At 40.7% G+C, this 24771-nt stretch overlaps 1 protein-coding gene across 1 annotated transcript in view; it reads left to right on the plus strand.

Annotated features, from left to right (window-relative positions):
* The window catches only part of RNF175 (ring finger protein 175), a 53221-nt gene that overhangs the window by 19540 nt on the left and 8910 nt on the right, over positions 1-24771 (plus strand). Inside the window, exons 6-8 of the mRNA XM_041738733.1 lie at positions 15797-15951; positions 19931-20038; positions 22804-22924. Of these exons, the coding sequence (XP_041594667.1) occupies positions 15797-15951; positions 19931-20038; positions 22804-22924 (384 nt within the window). The remainder of the gene's footprint in view (positions 1-15796; positions 15952-19930; positions 20039-22803; positions 22925-24771) is intronic.

Genomic DNA, 24771 nt, shown 5'->3' on the forward strand with positions numbered 1-24771 from the left:
ATTGCTTCTGGCATCAAGTGGGTAGAGGCCACAGATGCCACTAAACATGCCCGGGACAGCTCCTCGCGATAAAATATCAATAGTGACAAGACTAAGAGACCGTGGTTTAAGTAAATCAGTTTTCCTTTAGCCTGAACAACTTCAGCCAATGGCCTAGGAGAAGGAGGATTTGGAACAGCAGAAACAAAAGATTGAGGCTAACTTCCTTTTTGTTAGCAAGAAACTCTCTTGGCATCATAGTTTGCATATCTATGGAAATGTGTTAGTGCAAACGTTGTGCTCACCTCAGCAACACAGAGCGTGATCCCATTTGCACAGATCAATCCCACCTGAGCATGTCCACTGGAACTTTGCCACCTCAGGGCCTGATCCTGAGATCACAGCCAAGGCCATCTTGGATGAGACCTTGCCATTGCCATGTTTGGAGCAGTGGTTCTCAATTCTTAAGGTGCATCAGAATCACCTGGAGAGGTGAATCAGATTGTTAATCAGATTCCCAGGTCCCACCCCCAAAGTCTCTGATTCAATAGGGGCCCAAGAATTTGCATGGCTAACAAGTTCCCAGGTGGTGCAGGTGCGCCCGATCTGAGACCACATTGGAGAACGAATCATTTAGACTTGAGTATGTTGCAAAGAAAGAACGTCTTCAATTAACACTCCGCAGGGCTCTGGGTCTTGGACTGGTCATTGTATAAATAATGTCACAGACGTAGGAAGTGCTGGCTTAGACCAGTATTTTACTGTATTTTATTTTTTACCCATCATAGAAATTATTCCCTGTCTAGCACAGGATCTAAAGGAATTCTTTTGAATTCTGTATAATGTTTTAAGTTTAGACAATTGGAGTGTTTTCTTTAGAAAGGGAAATCTTGTCTCTTTGCTTTTTTAAGCAAACACATTCTTTTGCTGCCTTGCCTCCAATGTCTTGCCAATTAAACTAAACACCTTCTATATTGCTCTTGAACAAATTGTTTTGACTAAAGTAAAACTGCATTAGTTATTCACTAATATCAAAAAAATCTCCTTAAATATATCTTAATCATGGTTTTCTTATCTGCAAAACGGAAATGACCTAATATACAGAATTTCTGGAATCCTTAAGTAGGAAGAACACTGGCTTCCTAAGGAAACCATTCATATCCCTGTTCCATCATCCCTAACGCTAACTGATAATAATCTCTGGTTTAGATATTTTAAAAACATTGTTCAGTTTCCATGGCAACGCAGGGGTAGATTTTGCATAGAAAGCCCCCTGCCCTTGCAAGGAAATGCCTTGTGCACCAACTGACCTACACTGTGTCTCACAACTCCTCTGCCATTTGTATTTGATGTATTTGATGATTTGGGGGGTGGCTTATGCCAAAAAGAATCTGTCCTTGTCTTGTGTTTGAAGAAATTGCCCCTTTGTCAACCCTGTGAAGATGTATATCACTGTACCAACTCGATATGGAGCTAACACCCTGGCTCTACCTGCCTCATAGACCTGCTCATAAGTCCAAAGCCACTTGAAGGACTTGTTGCCTTTGGAGGTTCTAACCCTTGACAACTCAGACGACATTGGAACCAGGTAGATAGATGTCTCTGAGCTTAACAACTCTTGATTAGCTGGAGTGATCTTCTCAAATTGTTTCCTGTTGCTCACTGCACAAGCTGTGCTGCCTGAAAAAACTCTGTGGGCTTGTTACTTTTGCTTGCACCCTATACCTCACGTACAACTGGTCTCCCTTAGTCACCGCACTTCAGCTCCCCAAGGTTGCTGTTTCTGTGTTCTGTCACACAGCTCCTCTATTTTATGGCTACTGAGAGGGACTCTGTGGTCCTAAGGATCCCCTTGGAGGTGGCCAGATGCCTGTGATAGTGTCTTTTCTTAGAGTGATCCTACCCGGCAGTTTAACAAAGCCAGGAGCCTAGATGAAGTTACTCCACAGTGGTCAAGGACAGATTTGGGTCTCATGGTGGCCCTGTTGGGACTCTGTTAGATTAGCTCTTAGACATGGTTGGCCTTTAGACTATTTTCTACTTCTTTGCCCATCAGTACATCTATATTTATTAAAAATTTTAAATATTTTATTTATTCATGAGAGACACAGAGAAAAAGAGAGAGAGGCAGAGACACAGGCAGAAGGAGAAGCAGGCTCCATGCAGGGAACCCGACGTGGGACTCAATCCCAAGTCTCCAGGACCACATCCTGGGCTGAAGGTGGCACTAAACCGCTGAGCCACCCAGGCTGCCCATCTATATTTATTTTCACATGTCCCAAAGGAATGGGTGGAGTAGCCCCTCTCCCCTGCATGTCTCTGTTGACAATCTTTGGCTCAAGGTGAGAGCCAGTCAACTAATAGTTGCATTCAAAAGATACTGATGTAGGGGCACCTGGGTGGCTCAGTGATTAAGCGTCTGCCTTTGGCTTGGGGCATGATCCCAGGTTCTGGGATGGAGTCCTGCATTGGGCTCCCTGCATGGAGCCTGCTTCTCCCTCTGCCTGTGTCTCTGTGTCTCTCAAGAGTGAATGAATGGAATCTTTAAAAGAGAGAGAGAGATTGATGTATGTAACAGTTTTACAAATTTAAACACACACTATAAAACCAGTTTAGTAATAAAAGAATAATTTTCCGAACACTTTTGTAAAGCTGAAGTGAACACTCAGTTATTAGTGTGCACTCTCTTTTAGGAGATTTCAATGTATTGTTTTTTTCAAAGCAGTACACCTTTTTCTCCCGCCTTGCCATACCCTCTGCTCTACCATATGCTTTACCTGCAGAGGGTTCTCCATGCTGATTTTGTGAGAGGTATTAATAGCAACCAGAGGCAAGATGGTGAAGGGAAGAGCACCAGCTTAGGAGCTAGAAGACTTTAGCCACTCGTTTAATAACCACAGTGAGCCTCAGTTTCCTGCTCTTTCAAATGATGGAATTTTTTTAAATGGGAAGGACTTTTGGTCATAACTCTGACATGTAAAAAGCTTGAAAGTCATCACTCCATCTTACAATGAGAAAAAACTAGACAAACTGCATGTCAAGAAGCTTTCTTGGATCTATCTGAGAACTGAGGTTAGTGAGAAAACCACCACCTCAAATCGAGAAACACAGGAGAATGCAGGGAATCACAACCAAAATCTGCTGACTGGGAGCAGAAGCTGTAAGAGCCACACAATGGTAGAAACACTTAGGGGATAACTTTGAAGAATTCCTGGAAGTAGAGTTTAGACTAGTGTAAGAGTGTAAACTCTTGGGGGCCACAGTCTTAGGGGCTTTTCCATATTTTTTTAGGTTTTAGCTGTAGGAACCCTAGTAGATTCCCATGATATAAGGCCAACAAAAAAATCCTTGTGTTTCTGACTGGGGGAGGGAGAAAGTAATCACTCTAGATGCAGAGTGTTCCCCATAACAAAGACCTATACAGCAATGGAAAGCAGACCCTTCTCCAATGTGGGGGAAGAAAAATTACCCACCCCAACCTCCGAGAGACTTCCTGCCTCACTTAAAGGGAAAACAAAAGTTTAAAAACACTTGTGAAAGTCATGCCACAGAGACAGAGGCTCACAAAGACACGAAGACTTAATCACAGAATGATAGAATACTTGAACTGTCCCCATGCCTTACCACCACATCAACAGGTGTCCAATATAACAGTGGATTATAGCTGAGAGAGCTGCAAGACTCAGATGCTATACAAGGAGTTTTTATGGAAACCCAAAGACAAAGATGGAGACACAAACAAGTATACTGGTGCAAATTGAAGCCTCTGATACCTACAGCAAACATTGATCATAGCCCAACCCCTAGCCAAATTAACACAAAAGATCTATTTATCTCAGTTCTTATTACCCCATACATTATGTATACCTTTCAACCATAATTGAAAAGTCATACTAAAGAAAGACTAAAACACAATCAGAAGAGACCAAAGCAAGCATCAGAACCAGGCCCAGATACTGCAGACTTGGGAATCATCACACTAGGAATGTAAAATAATTATAGTTAATATGATAAGAACTCTAATGGAAAAAAGTAGACAACATGTAAGAATAGATGTGTGATGTAAGCAAAGAGGTGGAAACTCTATGAAAAAAAATTAAAGAAATGTTAAAATTAAAAAAGAAAACTGTAATAGAAATGAAGAATGCCTTCAGTATGCTTATCAATAAGGTAGACATGGTTGATGAAAGAATCAAGGAGCTTGAAGATAATATTAGCAGAATCTCCCCCAGACTAATAATATACAAAAAGGAAAAAAATATTTTAAAAAACCCAGAATATTAAAGAACTGTGAAACAATTCCAGAAAAATAATATACACATTTGGAATACCAAAAGGAAAAGAAAGAAATATGGAGCTAAAAAAATATTTGAAGTAACAATAGCCAACGATTTTTGTTTAATTAATGACAGACACCAAACCAAAGACCTAAGAAACTCCAAGAAGAAGCAGAACAAATATCAATAAAGCTATACCTGGGGACACCTGGGTGGCTCAGCGGTTGAGCATCTGCCTTTGGCCCAGGGCATGATCCTGGAGACCCGGGATCGAGTCCCACATCAGGCTCCCTGCATGGAGCCTGCTTCTCCTCTGTCTGCCTGTATCTCTGCCTCTCTCTCGGTGTGTGTCTCTCATAAATAAATAAACTTTAAAAAGAAAAATGAAAATCCATAAGAGAAAATTATAAGAAAAAATATTTTTAAAAAATAAATCTATACCTGGACATATCCAATTTATAACTGCAGAAAGACAAAGAGAAAATTTTAAAACAACCAGAGGGGAAAAACACCTACCTATGGAGGAACAGGATAAGAATTACATCAGACTTTTCTTCACAAACCATATATGCAAGAAGAGAATAGAGTGAAATATTTAAAGTATTGAAAGAAAAAATCCACCAACCTAGAATTCTATATCCAGAGAAATTAACCTTCAAAGTGAAAGTGAAAGTGAAAAGTATCTTCTCTCTCAGATAAACAAAAAAATAATGAGGGAATTCATCACCAGTAGACTTGACCTGCAAGAAATGTTAAAAGAAGTGCTTCAGAAAAAAGTAAAATTATATAGGTCAGAAACCCAAGTCTACATAAAGAGAGGAAGAGTGTCAGAGAAGGAATAAATGTAGATAAAATAAAATCTTTTATTTATTATTATTAATTAACCAAATAGATAGCTATTTTTTCAAAGTAGAAATAGTAACAATGTACAGTTGACCCTTGAACAACAGGAGGATTAGGGTGCTGACAGAGTTGAAAATCTGCATTAAAAAAAATCTGCATATAACTTTTGATATCCCAAGAATTTAACTACTAATTGCCTACTGTTGACCAGGAGTCTTACCAATAACATATGGGCTGTGCACTGGGCATGGAGCCTGCTTAAGATTCTCTCTCTCTGTTCCTCTCCCCTACCAAACCCTGCTCACACTTTTCTCTCTTTAAAAAAAAGGAAAGAAAGAAAGAAGAAAGAAAGAGAAAGAAAAGAAAGAAGAAAGAAAGAAGAAAGAAAGAAAGAAAGAAAGAAAGAAAGAAAGAAAGAAGAAAGAAAGAAAGAAAGAAAATTGAGTCAATAATCAGCAACTTTCTAAAAAAGAAAGCACCACTCCAGATACTTTCAGCGGTGAATTCCACCACTCATTTAAGGAAGAATTGATACCAATTCTTTTTTTTTTTTTTTTTGATACCAATTCTTTACAATCTTTCAGAAACTAGAAGCAGAGGGAACACATCAGAACTCATTCTTGGAGGCCAGCATTACCCTAATACCAAAACCTGATGAAGACATTGCAAGAAGGAGAAATTATACCAATATCTAACATGAACATAAATGTAAAAATCTCTACAAAATATTAGCAAATCAAATTAAACAATGTGTAAAAAGAATTACACACTATGACCAAGTGAGATTTATTCCAGATATGTAAGGTTGGTTCAACAATTAAAAATCAATTTATATAATCGATCACATTAAGAAGCTAAAGAAGAAAAATCATATGATCATATTAATAGATGTAGAAAAAAGCATTTGACAAGGTCCAACAGCCTTTCATATAAAAACTATCAACAAACTAGAAATAGAGAAGAACTTCTTCAAATTGATTAAAAATATCTATAAAAAACCTACAGCTAACATTATACTTAGTGGTGAGAAACTGGATGTTTTCACCTTAAGATAAAGAAGACTAAAAGAAAGTCCTCTCTCACCACTCCTATTTAAATTGTACTGTAAGTTTTAGCTACTGCAATAGGACAGAAAAAGGGGAGCAGATAAAAGGTATACAGATTAGGAAGGAAAAATAAAAGCATCTTTGTTTGCAGATGACATGACTGTATAGAAAACTGCAAAGAATCAACAACAAAAAAATAACCCTGGAACCAATAACTAATTATAACAGAGTAACAGAGTATACAAGGTCAATATACAAAAGTCAATTGCTTTCTTATATACTAGCAATGAACAACTGGAATTTGAAATTAAAACACAATACCGTTTACAATAGCACTTAAAAAGGGAATAATTAGGCATAAATCTGACAAATTATGTATAAGATGTATATGCAAAAACGGAGAAGACTTAAAATAAATGGAAAGATAATCCATATTCATGGGTTGGAAGATTCAATATTGCTAAGATGTCAGGTCTTCCCAGTTTGAGCTATAAATTCAGTACAATCCCAATCAAAATCATAGCAGGCTATTTTGTGACTATCAACAAACTAAATCTGGATCTTTTACGAAGAGGTAAAAGATCCAGAATAGACAATACACTACTGAAGAAAAACAACGTTGGAGGACTGAACTACCCAACGTCAAGACTTCCTATAAAGCCATAGTAATCAATACAGTGTGATATTGGTGAAAGAAGAGACATATAGGTCAATGGAATAGAATAGAGAGCCCAGAAATAGACCCACACAAATAAAGTCAACTGGTCCATGACAAAGGAGCAAAGATAAATCAATAGAGAAAGGATCATCTTTCCAACAAATGGTGCTGGTGTTGTGCCCAAGATTGCGAATCCGAGAAACCACCAAGGAGCCGACACCGATGCAAGTACATGAGGGTTTATTTACGAGCTTGAGCTTGGGTCCAAGTATATTCCATACAGCAGAGCAAGGGCTTGGACCCCGAGACTAAAAAGCATAGTAGTGTTATAGGGGTCGTGGCCAATGAGATTGTAACATACGTAGAAAGTTGCACAGTCATGTCAGTCCACACGCAGGTGGCTAATTGAATTATGATTCACCCTATAGTGACCATTTGAACTAGCCTATTATTCTAGTTAGAATTGGCGCGCAGGTTTGGTGGGAAAAAGAGGGGTTTTCATTCCTTGGCTGGTTAAAGGTCAGAGATCCCGCATTCCTATGTGTGTTAATTTCTGATAAGGGTGTGCTTACTAGCTAAACTAGGGTGAGGGAGTGCCTTAAACAATAGGCAGGTCGTGGGGGGGCGGGGTTTACATGAGATGGTGGGTGTAGCACAAAATGGAGTTAGTCCTGCTCTGCTTGTCCAGGGGTAGGGGATTTTTGTTAGATTTCCTGGGTCCCACACTGGAACAACTGGACACCCATATGCAAAAAAAAAAAAAATCTAGAACATGTATTTCACTCAAAGTTAACTCAAAATAGATCATGGATCTAAATGTAAAATGCAAAACTATAAACCTCTAGAAGATAACATAGGGGCGAACTTGGGTTTGGTGATGAATTTTTAGATACAACACCAAAAACATGGTCCATGAAAGAAAATATTGATAAGTTGGATTTTATTGCAATTAAAAATTGGTCTACGAGAGATACTATGAAAGAAAAAGACAAGCCACAGACTGGGGGGAAAATAACTGTAAAACAAATATCCATTTTAGGACAGTTATACTTAAAATATACTTAAAATTCAATCATAAGGGGCACCTGGGTGGCTCTGCCTTTGGCTCAGGTCACGATCCCAGGGACCTGAGATTGAGCCCCAAATTGGGCTCCCTGCTCAGGAAAGAACCTGCTTCTCCCTCTCCTGCTCCCCTTGCTTATGCACTCTCTCTCTCTCTCTCTCTCTCCTCCCTCCTCTCTCTCTGTCAAATAGATAAAACCCTAAAAAATTCAATCATAAGAAAATAAGCTAAATGGCAAAAGGTCTGAAAAGAGAACTCAACAAGGAGGATATACAGATGGCAAGTGCTTACAGATGAAAAGCTGTTCATCATCATATATTATTAGGGAGTTGTAAATTAAAACAATAATAAGATACTAATACATATCTATTAGAATGACTAGAATCTGAACAAACTGATAATGCTAACCACTGATGAAGATGCGGAGAGCAGGGAATCTTGGTGGGAATGCAAAATGGTAAAGCCACTTTGGAAGTCAGTCTGGCAGTTTCCCACAAAGCTAAGCATAGTCTGCCTATATAATCCAGCAATAAATCTACTAGGTATTTACCCAGTTGAACTGAAAATCTACATTCACACAAAAACCTGTATGCAAATATTTATAGCACCTTTATTCATAATTAACCTGAACCGGAAACAACCAAAATCTCCTTTAAAATAGGAATAAATAGGGGATCCCTGGGTGGCTCAGCGGTTTGGCGCCTGCCTTTGGCCCAGGGTGCAATCCTGGAGTCCTGGGATCGAGTCCCACGTCGGGCTGCTGGCATGGAGCCTGCTTCTCCCTCCTCCTGTGTCTCTGCCTCTCTCTCTCTCTCTCTCTATGTCTATAATAAATAAATAAATAATAAATAATAAATAATAAATAAATCTTTTTTAAAAAAGGAATAAATAAGCAAATGGTGATATATCCATACAATGGAATATTAGTCTGCAGTGAAAGGATATAAGCTGTTAAGCCATGAAAAGGCATGAAAGAAACTTGATTAAACAAGCTAATATGAAAAGGCTGCATGCTGTGCGATTCCAATTATATAACATTCTGAAAAATACAAAGTCATAGAGACAGTAATATGATCAGTGGCTACCAGTGGTTCAAGGAGGAAAAAAGGGAAGGACAAACAAGTGAAATGGGGATGCTGGGGCCGTAAAATTGGCCCATATGATGCTGTAGTTGTGGATACAAGCTTGTATGCATTTATCAAATCCCACTGAACAGCATAGCACACAGAGTAGAGGTCAAGGCATGCAAATTTTTAAAAATTCATTTAGGAGACTGAAGAATCCCCACGAAAGGCAGATGGTGACAAGAGAATCTAACCGCATTACAAATCTGTGAAACAACTTCACTGAAGGGAATTGGGAGAAAGGTGCTGCTCTAAGTACCTTGGAAATCAGAGGAGTCTGTAAGATTGAGGCGATAGGACTTGCACATGCGCTCTGTACCTAGCTGATAGAACTGCTCTCTATAGATAGTGGAGTGGAACAATCAAGCAAATAGATGACAGATGGTGGGAACCAGGTTACCTATTTATTTACACCTTGAGGGTATTCTTTGCTATGTATAAAATACTATTATTTTCACATTATTTCATGAATAATAATCCAAAACACTCAAAACTTTTTCAGATTGCAGCTGGTAAGAAGTATGTCTGTCTTCTGAAGTCACCGTTGTCTTAGGTTCTGTTCTATAATAAAGAAAAAAAAATTCTGTTCTATGGTCTGTAGGAGCGGTATATGTCCCATCAGCTTATATTATAAATACCTAAAGCAAAGGAAACGTGTTATTTAGAAAACAAAGTGTAAAAAATAGAACATTAATTGCTCCTAGGGGATGTCAAAATGTGGAAGTAGATAGGAAGTGGAAAATTCTTATTTTGTTTGGAATTCTACTAAATACCTGGCTGTTTCTGGGGCACCTGGATGGCTCAATCGGTTAAGTGGCCGCCTTCAGCTCGGGTTACAATCTCCAGCTCCTGAGATCGAGCTCTGCATGGGGCTCTCTGCTCGGCAGGGAGTCTGCTTCTCTCTCTCTCTCTCTCTCTCTCTCTCTCTCTCCTTCTGCCCCTCCCCACTGTTCATTCTCTCACTCCCTCTTTCAAATAAATAAATTAAATCTTTAAAATAAATAAATAGATACCTGGATGTTTCCAAATAGCCACATTTTTAGTACCATATAGGCAGAGCATCTGGGAATTTGAATTTTTCTCTCTCGAGCTGATGGTGTTGATACGGTGTAGACGTGGCAAAGCTTCAAAGTTAAATCATTTCCAAATGCTTTTAACAGCGTTTTTTAAACGGCATTTAATTAAAAATGAAATTTCATTCAACACCACCCTCTCCACCTTCTTTTATATATCCTGCTTTTCATATCTGCAGGAAATAGGGGGGAAGGTGCCAAAAAAGAATCCTTCTACTTCCCTTCAAATCAATAGAAGGCCTGATGACTCCATGCACAGAATTTGGGCTTGGGACACACTGTTAACTTGCCTCAGCACACGGGCAAATAATTTGCCACAGATTGAAACATTGCTCTATTTAAATCAACTTCCTGCCCGTTAATAGCTGTGAAACACTAGAACATATTACTGTACCAATGAAGCCTTGTGCCTGCTTGAATCTTTTTAAAGTGAGGCAATACACAAATACATACACACAAACATAGCATCGCAGGATCTCCTTTAAGAATTTAAAGAACAGGGGATCCCTGGGTGGCTCGGTGGTTTAGCGCCTGCCTTTGACCCAGGGCGCGATCCTGGAGACCCGGGATCGAGTCCCATGTCGGGCTCCCGGTGCATGGAGCCTGCTTCTCCCTCTGCCTGCCTCTCTCTCTCTATCACGAATAAATAAAATCTTTAAAAAAAAAAAAAAAAAAAAAAAGAATTTAAAGAACAAAATTAGCAGTGTGAATTGATTTGAAGATAGAAGTAAGGACCAAGGGAATTTCAAAGAGCCCTACATATGCCAAGATTCCGTACTTTTACTTGTCTGATTTCTGTCCTCCTTCGTTGGCTTTGTACTAATAATAGCAGCAGCATTGCCTGGAGTCATTTATTTATATGATAATTTTCTGCTTACCTCTGGCATCCCCTTGCTCTTGCTCCACCTCCACCTATACAAATACACACAGACACATGTACAAACAGCTGCAAATATTCTGGGATTTGCCGTGAAAAGGAAATGAGCATCACACAACTTCTTCCCACCCTCCCTGCCTCCTTCTCTCTCTCTTTCTCTCTCTCTCTCTCTCTTTCTTTCTTTCTTTCTTTCTTTCTTTCTCTCCTTCTCTCCGCCCCCCCTCCTTCTCTCTCTCTCTCTCTCTCTCTCTCTCTCTCTTGTTGTGTGGTCCATTCATCATTCTGTATAATTAGGCAAATAAAAAGATATCTTTGTTTTGACTTGATTTGCTATTCTTTTCAGACTCATTATGGGCATAGCTACAAGAAAAAAAAAAAAAACGTGGTACCTTTGGGCAGCATCTGATTCGTCAGGAAATTCCTTCTGCCACAATGTGTGGGTGGGGAGAACATTGGGTGATGTGATCCAGATGCACCGGGCGCCCTCCGCCAGTAATGCAGCTGTGTTTTATATGCACATGCCCAGATGGTGACCCCTCTGGCATTATTAATGCGTCCCAGCTGCCAGGCCGCCTTCTTTGCATGCATGCACCTCGATTTCACATATATCGTGCATTTATTTATGAGGCACCAAATTCCTACATTTCATATGTGGCAGTTGCTATTAAAAATGAGAAGTTTTAACTGCTCTGGATATTGATAAAGAATCTTTTAAATTGATACAAAATGTGGCCTTCATTTCAAAATGACCTCTACAGTTACTGAATTCATAATGTAAATTTCTGACCTTTCCCCTTATATGATGAGAAAATACGGCACTGGCTATACACTTTAAAGATAGTTAAGGGGGATCCCTGGGTGGCGCAGCGGTTTGGCGCCTGCCTTTGGCCCAGGGCGCGATCCTGGGGACCCGGGATCGAGTCCCACGTCGGGCTCCCGGTGCATGGAGCCTGCTTCTCCCTCTGCCTGTGTCTCTACCTCTCTCTCTCTCTCTCTCCTCTGTGACTATCATAAATAAAAAAAAAAAAAAAATAAAGATAGTTAAGAAATTAAATATTTGCATTCCTGATATAATGATTTTTTTGCTTTTCTTTTATTTCTGATCTCTAAGGCCTATTTTTACAAAGTAGTGTGTCTATACATTTGAACATTGTTATTCAATTAAACCCAGGTATCAAAAAAGAGAAATTTGGGATCTTCTAGAAATGGGTGGCACTTATAGATTCACAAGGAGAACTAGTGTTATAAAAATGTAATCCAATCATTGCTTCAAAATATTATAGATTATAATAACTCCATGGATTTGAAGAAATGGATTAGTCTTGTCTATTTTGGCTTATGACCTAAAGTATAAAAGTATACAGGCATGGTAGTTTTGCTAAATTAAAATGAACTGTTAACTTATTTTTTAAAAATTCACCATTTTTATGGGAGAAATGTAAAGATGAATCAAATTGTTGTGTTTTTTTTTTTTTTCAAATTTTTATTTACACTCAGTTAGTTAACATGCAGTGCAATGTTGGTCTCAGGAGTAGAATTCAGTAGTTCATCACTTACATACAACCTCCAGAGCTCAAGATGAATCAAACTGTTAAGACAGAAAGATAAAAAATGCAAAAGATCGATGATCAGGTTTTGAAAAATGGAGTTCATGTCCATTTCCTTTTTAATATCAGAAGTCATGAACTAAAAAAGCCAGAAGACCTATCATTTATCATAGGTAACTATCTCCAAAATCAGCTACAGGAAATAAATGACCAAAATACTGGGGTTTCCCGTTTTTACTTTCAACAGCAGAGGGTGACAGTTGCTAGTGCCAAAGTAGGCCTCCGTTGTGTCTTACCTAGTACATGGTTTCTGGCTCTCAGGATCCACATTCTACTTCCGTAAGTAAAGCCTGTTTGTCCTGTTTAGATATTATAGTCATCTTGACTTTGTAAGTAAAGGTGCTAACTCATGTATTTACTCTAACCACACTCATGAGTTAGGATGGAAAATTAAAGCAATTACAGGAAAAAAAATAAAAATAAAAAATAAAGCAATTACAGGGACGCCTGGGTCGCTCAGTGGTTGAGCGTCTGCCTTTGGCTCAGGTCGTGATCCCGAGGTCTGGGATTGAGTCCCACATCAGGCTCCCAACAGGGGCCTGCTTCTCCCTCTGCCTCCCCCCTCTCTTCCTCTGTCTCTCATGAATAAATAAATATAAAACCTTTAAAAAAATTTTTTTAAAGCAATTACATGCATACCTTGGAGACACTGCAGGTTTGGTTCCAGACCACCACAATAAAGCAAGTATCCCAAGAAAGCGAGTCCAATGAATTTTTGGGTTTTCCAATGCATATCTTAGCTATGTTCACACTATCCAGTAGTCTATTAAGTGTGTAATAATAGCCTTACGTCTAAAAAAAAATTGTATGGACCTTAATTAGAAAATATTGCTAAAACAATTCTAACCATCACCTGAGCTTTCAGGGAGTTGTAATCACTGATCACAGTTGACCGTAACAAATACCATCATGAAAAACTTGACATACTTGGCACACTTCTTGGCAATAGCCAGAGTATCAAAATGTGACACAGAGACACAAAGTGAGTAAATGCTGCTGGAAACGAGGCGCCAATAGATGCTCTGGACATAAGATTGCCACAAACCTTTACTTTGTAAAAATGCAGTATCTTCAAAGCTCAATAAAATGAGGCAGGTCTGTATCTGACTAATTCAGGCCAGAGTAAAGAATACCCTTCCCTTAAAGTACTGCCTGGAATTTGAAAAAAAAAAAAAAAAAAAAAAAAAAAAAAGGAGGTTATAAGGATATTTTTCCCCAAAACTCTCCAGATAGTTACTTCAGATTGGCTCCATGTGTATTTTTGGTGAAGTGCACATGTTCAATAACAACAACCCTAGTGTTCTCTCAAAGATTTAGAGCAACTCTCAGAAGACTTTAGATCACATTGTTTATGGGAATGAAGCAATAAAGAAATGAAAAGCCTCGGAAATGTCTTCTTATTTGGTGTGGAAAGAGGAATGGCTGTGGCCTTGCCTTTTTCATGGACATTTGAAAGTCTTATCAGATAATTTTGGCTCTTGACCTTAAGGCTATTACAACTGAGACCTTATTAAAGGACCCATGGGCAGCCTGGGTGGCTCAGCGGTTTAGCCCCATCTTCAGCCCAGGGCCTGATCCTGGAGACCCAGGATCCAGTCCCACATCAGTCTCCCTGCATGGAGCCTGTTTCTCCTTCTGCCTGTGTCTCTGCCTCTCTCTCTGTGTGTGTCTCTCATGAATAAATAAATAAAATCTTAAAAAAAAAAAAACAGGAAAGAAAAAATATTAAAGGATCCAAAAACATATCCATAAACTTTTTTTCCAAGCTGCCTCCTTTTATGACCAACATGAAGAAAGTAAAAAATAAATAAATAAAATCAAACAAACAAACAAATGACATCAGCAGTTGTTATACTCAGATGACAAATATATAAAATGCATGCTCCAACCACTGCTTCTGCATTACTGGCAGGCATAATTAACCCATCACGATACTCTACACCAAGACCCAGGCTCAGCATCCTCCTCAACAGAGCATTGCCAGGTGCCACTACTTAAGGTCCACACCTGAGACAAAACCCCTTTGCCATCCCCCTCTTCCATTGGTGCTGGGCAAATAATAGGTGGTTAGTCTGCATGTGATAAAACATAAACGATCAGAGGTTCTGGCTATTATTCAAACCTGTCTTCTTTTCACAAGAGAGGTCATAGCTAGTGTTTGGCCTGATTTCAAGAACAAGAGTGACACTGTGGTCACCATATCAGGTTGTTGACCGACAACCCTGCAGCTCGATCCATCCTGTTTCTGCTACATGGGATTGGGGCCACCCAACTTAAAGAACCCTCTGCAGGCCACTGGCACTCAGGTCAATGGCACAGGTCACAGAAGAGTTACACACAGGTGAGCAGGAGTTTGATCTGCATCTTGGCCTGCCTGGAAAAGGCACCAGTAACTAAAAAGGAAAGACAAGAGGGGCGCCTGAGTGGTTCAGTGGTTGAACGTCTGCCTTCGGTTCAGAGCATGATCCCGGGGTCCTGGGATCGAGTCCCACATCGGGCTCCCCACTGGGAGCCTGCTTCTCCCTCTGCCCGTGTCTCTGCCTCTCTCTCTCTCTCTGTCTCTCATGAATAAATAAATAAAATCTATTTTTTAAAAAAGGGAAGATAAGAAGCATAAAGGTGGGCTGCATATCCACTAGTCAGGGGTGAGGGGGCCTCACCCTTGGGCCTCTGTACTGAACCCTGCAGGTTGCACTGAGGCAGCAAGCAAAAGAGGTCCCAGAAGATACTGGGACTCCATTCCTTCTTTGCCATCCCTGCATCCATACATGTGCACATGATGGAAACAACAGCCCCCTGGCTCCACATATTACAGTACTGTTTCCAGAGCACTCCCCACCTGTCAGTACCAGCAAGCAGGACAGGCATTTTTATCTCCAATTTTACAACAAAAGTGAGGTTCATTTGTTCAAAATCACATAGCTTTTAAAGCCCAAAGTTGTTTTCACCTGAACTATCCAGGAGAAAAGAAGCAACAACAACAACAAAAACAAAAACAAAAAACAAACAAAAAAAAGAATAATATTTTGGATTCTTTCCCATATGAATGTTCAGATGATCACACCAAGTCCCTCCAAAACTTTGCATGTATAGAAGAGCTCATAGCTGGATGGTGAACCAGTTGCATGTGCCAGGCGGGATGGTGAGGATGGTTTCCCCCCAAGAGTAGCTTCTGAATCATTTAATAGTGGACATAACATTCCCGGCCCTCAGTCATTGAAAGAGACTTTCTGTTCATTTTTCCAACAGCTGGTGACACTGTTGCAGATGTGGGTTGTCCCTCTGTATTTCACGATAAAACTTTACTGGTGGCGGTTTCTGTCTATGTGGGGAATGTTCTCAGCTATTACCAGTTACATCCTCTTCAGAGCTACCCGAAAACCCCTCTCAGGGAGAACACCACGGTATGTATTCCATTTCCTCCTTCCTTGATGTCCTTCTTATTGTAAGCACTAAGAAGTAAGCTTTAATTCCATTTTCCCAGATGGGAGAGGAGGGGATTACACTTTTTTGCCTCCAGTAACAAAACTGGATATTAGCTATACTGCTGTTGGATGATGTTCATTATTTAATGACGATTCAGACATACAGGTAAAATATATTACATCAGCTACTAATAAAAGCCAGAAGAAAGAGAAGTGAAAGTATTGATTAAACCTTCTAGAACACTGTTTGCATATTTATTTTTAGCTCAGCATTTTGTTATAAGTTGGGTCACACACATGTTATAATAGAGCGAGAGTTAGATGCTTATATTTCTAACAACTATGTATGTATTTTATGTTAGATAAATCATAAGTAATGGACAACTTATTCCTCTCATAACAAATGATGCTTTAATATTCCGGTGATCATCTTAATTACCGTTGCCAACCTCTTGACATTGCTATGATTCGATCACATCATCTACAAATCTTTCCAAAGTGCTTACAAACTTCATAATGTACCCACCAGTTTGCTTTCACTCTCCTTGTCCTGTAGATAAGATCTGAATCTGAATCTAGATAAACCTGAAGTAGGATAAAGGGAAAAATGTACAAAGTGTTACATGGTAATAAGACAATGTCAAATTTTGATCTCTGTTGAAGAATAAATCATAAGCTCCTGTGAAATGCTTTTATGATTATTTGGCCATTCTTAATCCTCTAAAAGAGTGGGAGAGACAAATACCAACTTTTCCTTCCACTCTGGAGAAGAAAAAATATGCAGTGAGAAAAATCAGATAAATAAATGTAATGATAAAGATTAATATTCAAGGGACTCTTGGCTGGCTCAATCAGAAGAGCATGCGACTCTTGATGAGTTCAAGCCCCATGTTGGATGTAGAGCTTGCTTAAAAAAATAATTAAAAGAAAAGATTAACATTCAAGTAAATGAATTCAGGTTGATATTTTCATTTAAATTTTAACTAATTAAAATTAAAATTAATTTAATTAATTAATTAATTATGGGAAGAGCTTTGGGGTGGTGTTAGGAGACTTCCTAAACTAGCCAAGTTGGGGTTTTAGACAGCCTTTGTATGGCCTAGTCTCCCCATCAGCACATGGACATACAGAACACTTTCTCCTTCTTAAAAAATGTTGTAAGTTATTTAAGACTTGTGATAGTAATCCAAATTTTGTATGACTCAAAATGTACTTGTTTTCATTCCCTAGATATAACCTATATTGTATTTCAGTGAGAATAGTTTGCTTCTCCACTGTAGAATGAATTGTTCTAGTTAAACACAGTATTTCTGTGCATGTCAGCTCATTCAGTGCAGAGGAACTTCATGGCAAGAAATATCCAACTGCTGCCTTGTTACACTCCATGCCTCATTTACCTCAGATGGCCAGGGGCCCGGCCGTCTCCTTCTGGGGCCCACAGTCTACCCAGGTCAGCTTCCCCCGCCTGCACACCTCATTAACCCTTAAAGAAAGACCTAGCCACCATGTGAAGAGCCAACAATGGGAAAGGCTAATTAGGACCCTATTTCTTCTGGGTAAAGAAGCTCCTGTTTGTGAGAGGTAGCAGGCCCTAAAGATCTTTATGGATCTTTCTTTGATCATCATATTATAGGTAAGTCACTTCTTAGCGATTTTCCATTTGGAACAAGATTTCATTACAGGCTGGGAAAACTGATCCGAGCAAATCGGCAAGGTGCAAAAGCAAGCCCAGGAGGAGTGGTTCCCCCCACGTTTAAAACCAGCTGTTCCTCCCCCTGGCTGTGGGTCAGAATAACAAAGAAGTGGAGTGAGTTTCTTCTCTCCTGCAGCAGGATTCAGGCCCCCAAACAGGCCACACGCTGGCCACAAAGAGCTGAGCTTGGTGCCATCAGTTCCAGGCCAAGCTGTCCTTCTGGAGGCTGCTCTGAGGCGCTCACCTTCCGGCTATAATCTGGGGAGTGAGGGAGTTCTGGGCTCCCAGTGCCCTGGACACCTGTGCCCCCAGTAGGCAGGAGGATTTGGGGGTGGAGGGGATTTGGGAGTATCTAGCCTGTCTGTAATAATGATGTGACCCGGGCAGCCCGGGTGGCCCAGCGGTTAGCACGGTCTTCAGCCGAGGGCCTGATCCTGGGGTCCCGGGATCGAATCCCGTTTCGGGCTCCCTGCATGGGGCCTGCTTTTCCCTCTGCCTGGGTCTCTGCCTCTCTCTCTCTCTCAAGAATAAATAAATAAAATCTTAAAAAAAAAAATACTGATGTGGCCTTCGTGACTTCACAGGTGGCTTCTTGGCCCAGAGAAGCGGCGCAGGTAGAGTCAGGAAGAGCCAGGCGCCGGCATAGCCTTGAGAGGAGCCCCTCCGGGGGCAGAGGGCTCGTGGAGTCGGGGGACCCCCACCGGGGCGCTGCCCCCGTCCCCCCTTCTAGCGACAGCAAGCCCTGGCCGGCTGCCCCGAGCAGCAAGCCAGCGGCCCAGCGCCTGCGGATCAAAGGGAGTCGCTTGGGGGGCAGAAAGGCCCCCCCCCCGTGGAGGGGACTACGGCCAGGAGCGCCTTGACCCGCAGGCCGCAGGGTCCCCCCACCCGGCGGGGTTGCACCTGCCGCAGGAGGCGCGGCCCCCAACCCGGGGAGCCTTTCCCAGGGCGAGGTGCCTGACAACCCAGGTCTCAGGCCCGCCCGCGAACCCCCATTTAAAGCACCGTGTTCCAGAAGGTCCCTTCTGACCAGAATTCAATGAAGTGGGGCGTAGATCTTTTAAACTAACGTCGAGACCTTACCTGGGCAATACCCCAGAACGTGAGCCTTGGGAGCACGGCTCCCCCTGGGAAGAAGTGGGATGGTGGGAGACCTGCTCAGGAGCAGCCGTCAGCCACCCCTCTTCTTCTCTCCCAGCACCAGGACGGCATCCAGCTGCTCCTTTCTCCACCCCCCTTCTTGTTCCGTGGGCACAGGACGGATGGATCTGGGCTCCCAGCCTCCCCCACATGCTCCCAGGCATGCAGCAGCCACGCGGCCCCTTCTGGGGTGTTTCTAAGGGCTCTTACCACCAGGGATAAGGGAAACAAACAGGGTGTGCGGCTCCCTTGGAGATCATCTACACCCTTCCTCTCTATCCCCATCTCCCACTTCTTCACTTGGAGCCCGTGGGAAAAGGCAAAGCCTTTAAGAGTGGTCATGGTACTTGCTGGGTGCACAGAGGCCCCATGCACACAGCAGGAGAAACCCCGCCTGAGGCTCACTGATGATTCCACCCCGGGGCTGGAGGAGGGGCTGTGTGAGTGGGGGGAGTTGGGATGAGGCTGAGCCCACCATGGCTGCCATCTGCCCTGGGGCTGGGGTTTGAGGGGCAGCAGGTGCAGCTGTGCAGAAAAACTCCTGGGGGAGGAGGTCCCCCCCCCTTGACTTCTCTGCTCATCGTTTCCTTACCTCCAAGCTACTCTTGCCAAAACCACTCTAAGCTGACCCTGGGGCCAAACAAGAGAAGAAGGGGAGGCGGGGTCCCAGGCAGAGAAACCATCCCCGAAGGCCACTCTTACATGAGGAACACAGATAAGTTACAATGAAACTGTATTTGCACGTGCATACTATGTATATAGTACAGATACATTAAACCTATAGATTATTGGGCAGCCCCGGTGGCCTGGGGTGTGATCCTGGAGCCCCGGGATCGAATCTCACGTCCAGCTCCCTGCATGGAGTCTGCTCCTCCCTCTGCCTGTGTCTCTGCCTCTCTCTCTCTTTCTCTCTCTCTCTCTCTCTCTGTGTCTGTCATGAATAAATAAATAAAAAATTTTTAAAACTATAGATTATTATTGAGTTTAGCTGATATAATCTATGCTATGTATATTACATAATAAACAGAATTCTAGAAATTAAAAACTGACTTACAAAAATGTTTGAAAAAGATAAAATACTTTCTAATGTATCATGTTCTGTTTTTCTCCCCATTTTACACTCCACAGATTGGTCTACAAATGGTTTCTTCTAATCTACAAACTCAGCTATGCATTTGGTGTTGTGGGCTATTTGGCTATCATGTTCACGATGTGTGGATTCAATTTATTTTTCAAGTAAGTATCTCTAGTTAAGATCTTAATATCTGCAAGCCCTCGTTTGCAACATTCACCTGGTCGCATTCTCTGTATCTGAAATCATTTGGCCCTGTGATGTTCCAGGCCCACATTGTTTGTAGTAGACATCATTGGTGGAAACCGCTAGAAAAGTATAAGAGGAAACCCTAGAGAAGAAAAATTTTCAAAAAAATTGTAAGCTTTAAAGAAAATCCATACTTGATAGGCATATTTTAAAGATCACCATTAAAAGCAGGCTACATTTGTGGTAGAGTAATTCTGACTGAACTACAAATTTCGCCTCCATAAAATTCTGAAGCATCATTTCCTTGTATATATCTTCTTCCTTAAAACCTCTAGAACTACGCTGTCTGGTGCAGTATACGATAGATCGTGTGATCGTTGAGCACCTAAATTATGAAATAAAATTATCTGTAACTATAAAATACACATGTCAAAGTATGAAAAAGAATTTTTTATATTGACTGTTGAAATACAGCATTTGGGATGTATTAGTGAAATTATTTTGTGTTTCTTTCTAATGTGACTACTAGGAAATTTTTAATCTAGATTTCTATATTGCCATGAACAGCACTGCTCTAGAATTTTGTTTCTGCTACCCATGAAATCCCTTTTGCTTAGGGCAGTCAGAAAAGGACAAAACTAAGTGCTTAGAACTTGAATGAGGAGTAAGGAGATAACAGAGCAAGAAATTTCGTCTTGGGAGCAATCAAGGAAATCAGGATAATTATAACTCAGAACAGAGCACCCACTAGAAAGTTGGTTACTGATGTGTTGCGGATGAGGTACTCGTGGGCAGAGCAATGGCTGTGTCATCACCCTGTGGTCTGAAAAGGGGATTTGAGACCTACCACCCAGCTATGGAAAGCAGCTCAAATAAAAAATTCCTCAGAATAGCTCTCACATTGAAGTTCCTCTAAGTGTCTGGGAACTTAACAGAAATATAGGGGCACAGATCGGTGACCCTTAGCTCATAAAATAGGGAAGGCAGTTGGATGGGGTTGTCAGCTCTGAGGGGAAAGACTCTTCTATGGCAACATTACTGATTTTATAAGCATTTCATGACACTTTCAGAGCAGGAGCTCCCACCCTTTTCTAGCGGGAAAGGGATAGAAAGTAAATGTACACACCTATGATTTCCATATTATTTTGCATATAGAAAGATACTGAATTCTTTTTTCAGCGTACTGTCTACATAACTTTACATTAGTGACTGTAAAAATATTTATAAGGGCTGTATGAAATCACTGAGCCTATAGTTGTCCCAAGACTATTGTCCATAAGATTTTAAGATCCTCAGCCATGACTCCTCTTACAATGAGGTTTACCAAGAACTTAACCCTTCAGTCTGGCAAGGAATTGTTTTTTACTGTTATTGATTATCACTGTTTTAAAATTATTTTCTGTGGAACCACAAATCTGTCACTATACTTTTTATCAGTAAGATCATAATACATCCTTCTCCGAACCTGGAGAGAATCTTTATTCCTCCCCACTGCCCCAGTTCTCAAATAAACCCAGACAAATCTTGAAAGAATAAAGCCACCATTTGTGTTGGAATTCCCAATTCACATTACCAAAAGATCTGTACCTCTAAGTCTACAAAGCAATCTGCCTTTACTCCTTCCTCCTCAAATAACAGAGCACAAAACAACCAGATAGTGTCCAGAGAGGGGCTACCCAGCTCCCCTCCACTCCCTACTCACTGCCTGACTCAATCAGATCTGGCCAGGGGTAATATTTGAAACTGTTGACAGATACAGCAAACCATATGTACTATGATTAAGATTCATTAAATTAGGGGCTAATTAAATTAGGGGCTGATTATTCACTTTTTAAAGAAATATTCCCAAAAAAAGAAAGAAATATTGCCCTTAAAAATGAGGTGGGGTATATCATAGAGAATCCTACCGTATTTGAAATATGATCCAACTTGCAAAATTTTTTCTCTAATTAATATATGGCAACTATGACACAGTAGCGAAGGGCCTCAAAATTGGAGCTGGATCCCTGGTTTTGTTTTGTACCAATTGTCATGATAAGCAAATCGTTTTTTTCTAAATCTCCATTTTTTCAAATGCAAAATGAGGATAATCTTATCTACCTCAAGTATTTGCTAGGTAAGTGAAGTATTTGAAAACAGTCTGTAAAATCTAAATTTGATAACAAGAAATCCCAATCTGAAGAGTTTCTAAAAAGCACTGTTGTGTGGACTCCACCCCAAGCCACTTACATTACAGCTCCTAATCAGTGGAGTCTTAAATCTCCCCGAGGTTAATTCTAGTCTATATCTAGGGCTGAGAACCACTGCTCTATTAAAGAAGTTCTTAATGTTAGCTGCCCACTAGAGTCACCTGGGATCTGGAGAGGTTCCAAAAATATTGCTGCACAGGCCCTACCCCCAGAGAATCTGATGTCATGGGCCTGGGATGCAAGGGGCAGATGAGCAGTTTTACAAGCTACCCAGGCTTTTCTTTGCATAGCTCAGCTTGAGAACCACTAGTTAGAAGACCCTCTCAAGAATTACTTTGTCCACTTACCACTAAGTAGTCAAGTTTCAGGGGAATTTAGAGAATTTTAAAATTCTTTTAAAAAAGGCGGGGGGTGGATTTTTAAAAATCCATTAAAAAAATCACTCCCAAGTTTCTGTTAGATACTATGGCAGGAAATTTCTTCTAAGCTGCAGTCTTCCCGAGCCCCCTAAATCCCACATTCTTATTTCCTTACACTCTTGTTTTCAATAGAATCAAGGCTAGAGATTCCATGGATTTTGGCATTGTGTCCTTGTTCTATGGCCTCTACTATGGAGTAATGGGAAGAGATTTTGCAGAGATCTGTTCGGATTATATGGCTTCTACAATAGGGGTAAGTGTTGTTCTCATTCTCTGAAACCACCACAGCACACGGAGATTTGGTCTCATCTTACATATTTGTATCCGTTTTCAGAAATACATGTCTTTTTTGGTTCTCCCAGGCCAACTGCTCCCTGATTCTCCTGGCACCAAAAATTATCTTTGCTAATGTGTTAGAAAATATACTTCTTATTTCTATAAAGTGATTGGGAAACAAGGCATCTCATCTTATTTATTTATCTATTTATTTATCTATCTATTTATGTTTAAGTGACCTCTACACACAACGTGGGGCTCAAACTCACAACCCTGAGATCAAGACTCACATACTCTACTGAGTTGGCCAGCCAGGTGCCCCCAAAGGCCTCTTACTAAATAAAATAATTATTTGAAAGCAACCTTATGTAGCATACTCCAATTGTCAATATTGAAAGGATTAGTAGGGGCACCTGGGTGGCTCAGTTAGTTAAGCGTCCAACTCTTGATTTCAGCTCAGGTCATGGTCTTACAGTTGTGAGACTGGGTTCCATGAAAGCAAGAAAAGAAAAAGAAAAAAAAGAAAAAAAGAAAGAAAGAAGAAAGAAAGAAAGAAAGAAAGAAGAAAGAAAGAGGAAGAAAAAAGAAGAAAGAAAGAAAGAAAGAAAGAAAGAAAGAAAGAAAGAAAGAAAGAAAGAAAGAAGAAAGAAAGAAAGAAGAAAAGAAAGAAAGGATTAGTAAAAATTCAATAATAACAAAAACCTTGGTATGGGCCTAATACAGAAAGTCATATTTGATGCACATAAAGCACTTTGGAATCAATCAGTGCCTCCGGGTTACTCTTCATAAAGATCAGTTATCATCATATAGCATTAGAAGAAGTAGAAGATACAAAAACTGCTAAATATATTCTGACTGTATGTTGGTCGCTAGAATTTTAAAAATATCCCTAACATCTTTTTTAAATACTCTTTTATGATTAAAACTCCAAATAGACATACTTTCTGGTTAGATGTATTCCAGATTCAGGTATTAGCAACATTCATCTATGTCTGAGACATGCATATCTCCTTAAAATTTACAGGGGCTCCAGGGATGACCCAGTGGTTTCAAGAATTTCATGTCTCTGTCCTCAACCGGTCCCTTGGTACACAACAGATATGAAATGGAAAAGCTAGTGTGAGTGTCAAGGACTATTCTTCTCTCTCTCCATTTATGGGGTGAGACTAAGTAGACATGACCCAAACTCCATTCCCATCACATCTGCCCTTCTCCATTTCTGTAGGTTCTTATTCTTTTCTGATAGCCTGGAATACGACTTCTGTGGTGAAATGCTGGAACAAAATGCCTTTTGGGATTCCTCTGCCATGTGTCATCTACGGGACAACTGCCTTTTTTTTTCTAATGTTTATGGTGCGCATGGGAGGGAATATTTCCACTCCTACTTCCTCCAGCAAAAGGAAAAGCCATACTCCTTAAAAAATCCCCAAAGCCTCTTGTACTTGTTTATGGACAGAAGACAAGGAGAAGAGTTGTATGTCCTCTGTCCTCCAGTGGGCCAGGAAGAAGAGATTCAACCTCCCAAGACAAGTTTTTAAGCACTAACTTTCTGGAGACTTCTCATCTGATCCCACCTCAGAAGTTTTCAACTTCTTGTCATCCTTTGTCATCTTAACTCCATCTACCAAATATATAAAACCCACTGCTCCAAGCATTGGCATAACCACCATTGACTTCAACTAATGGTGTGTGTGTGTGTGTGTGCGTGCGCGCACACGTGTGCAAGTTTGTACACAGGCCTATGACAGAGGTAAGGAGGAGGCAAAGGAGGAACAATTTCCATTCTCACACCAGTGCCTAAGCCCCACACCAGACTAATTAAGT

This window comes from Vulpes lagopus, chromosome 23 (genome assembly GCF_018345385.1).
Source record: "Vulpes lagopus strain Blue_001 chromosome 23, ASM1834538v1, whole genome shotgun sequence".
Classification (NCBI taxonomy): Eukaryota; Metazoa; Chordata; class Mammalia; order Carnivora; family Canidae; genus Vulpes; species Vulpes lagopus.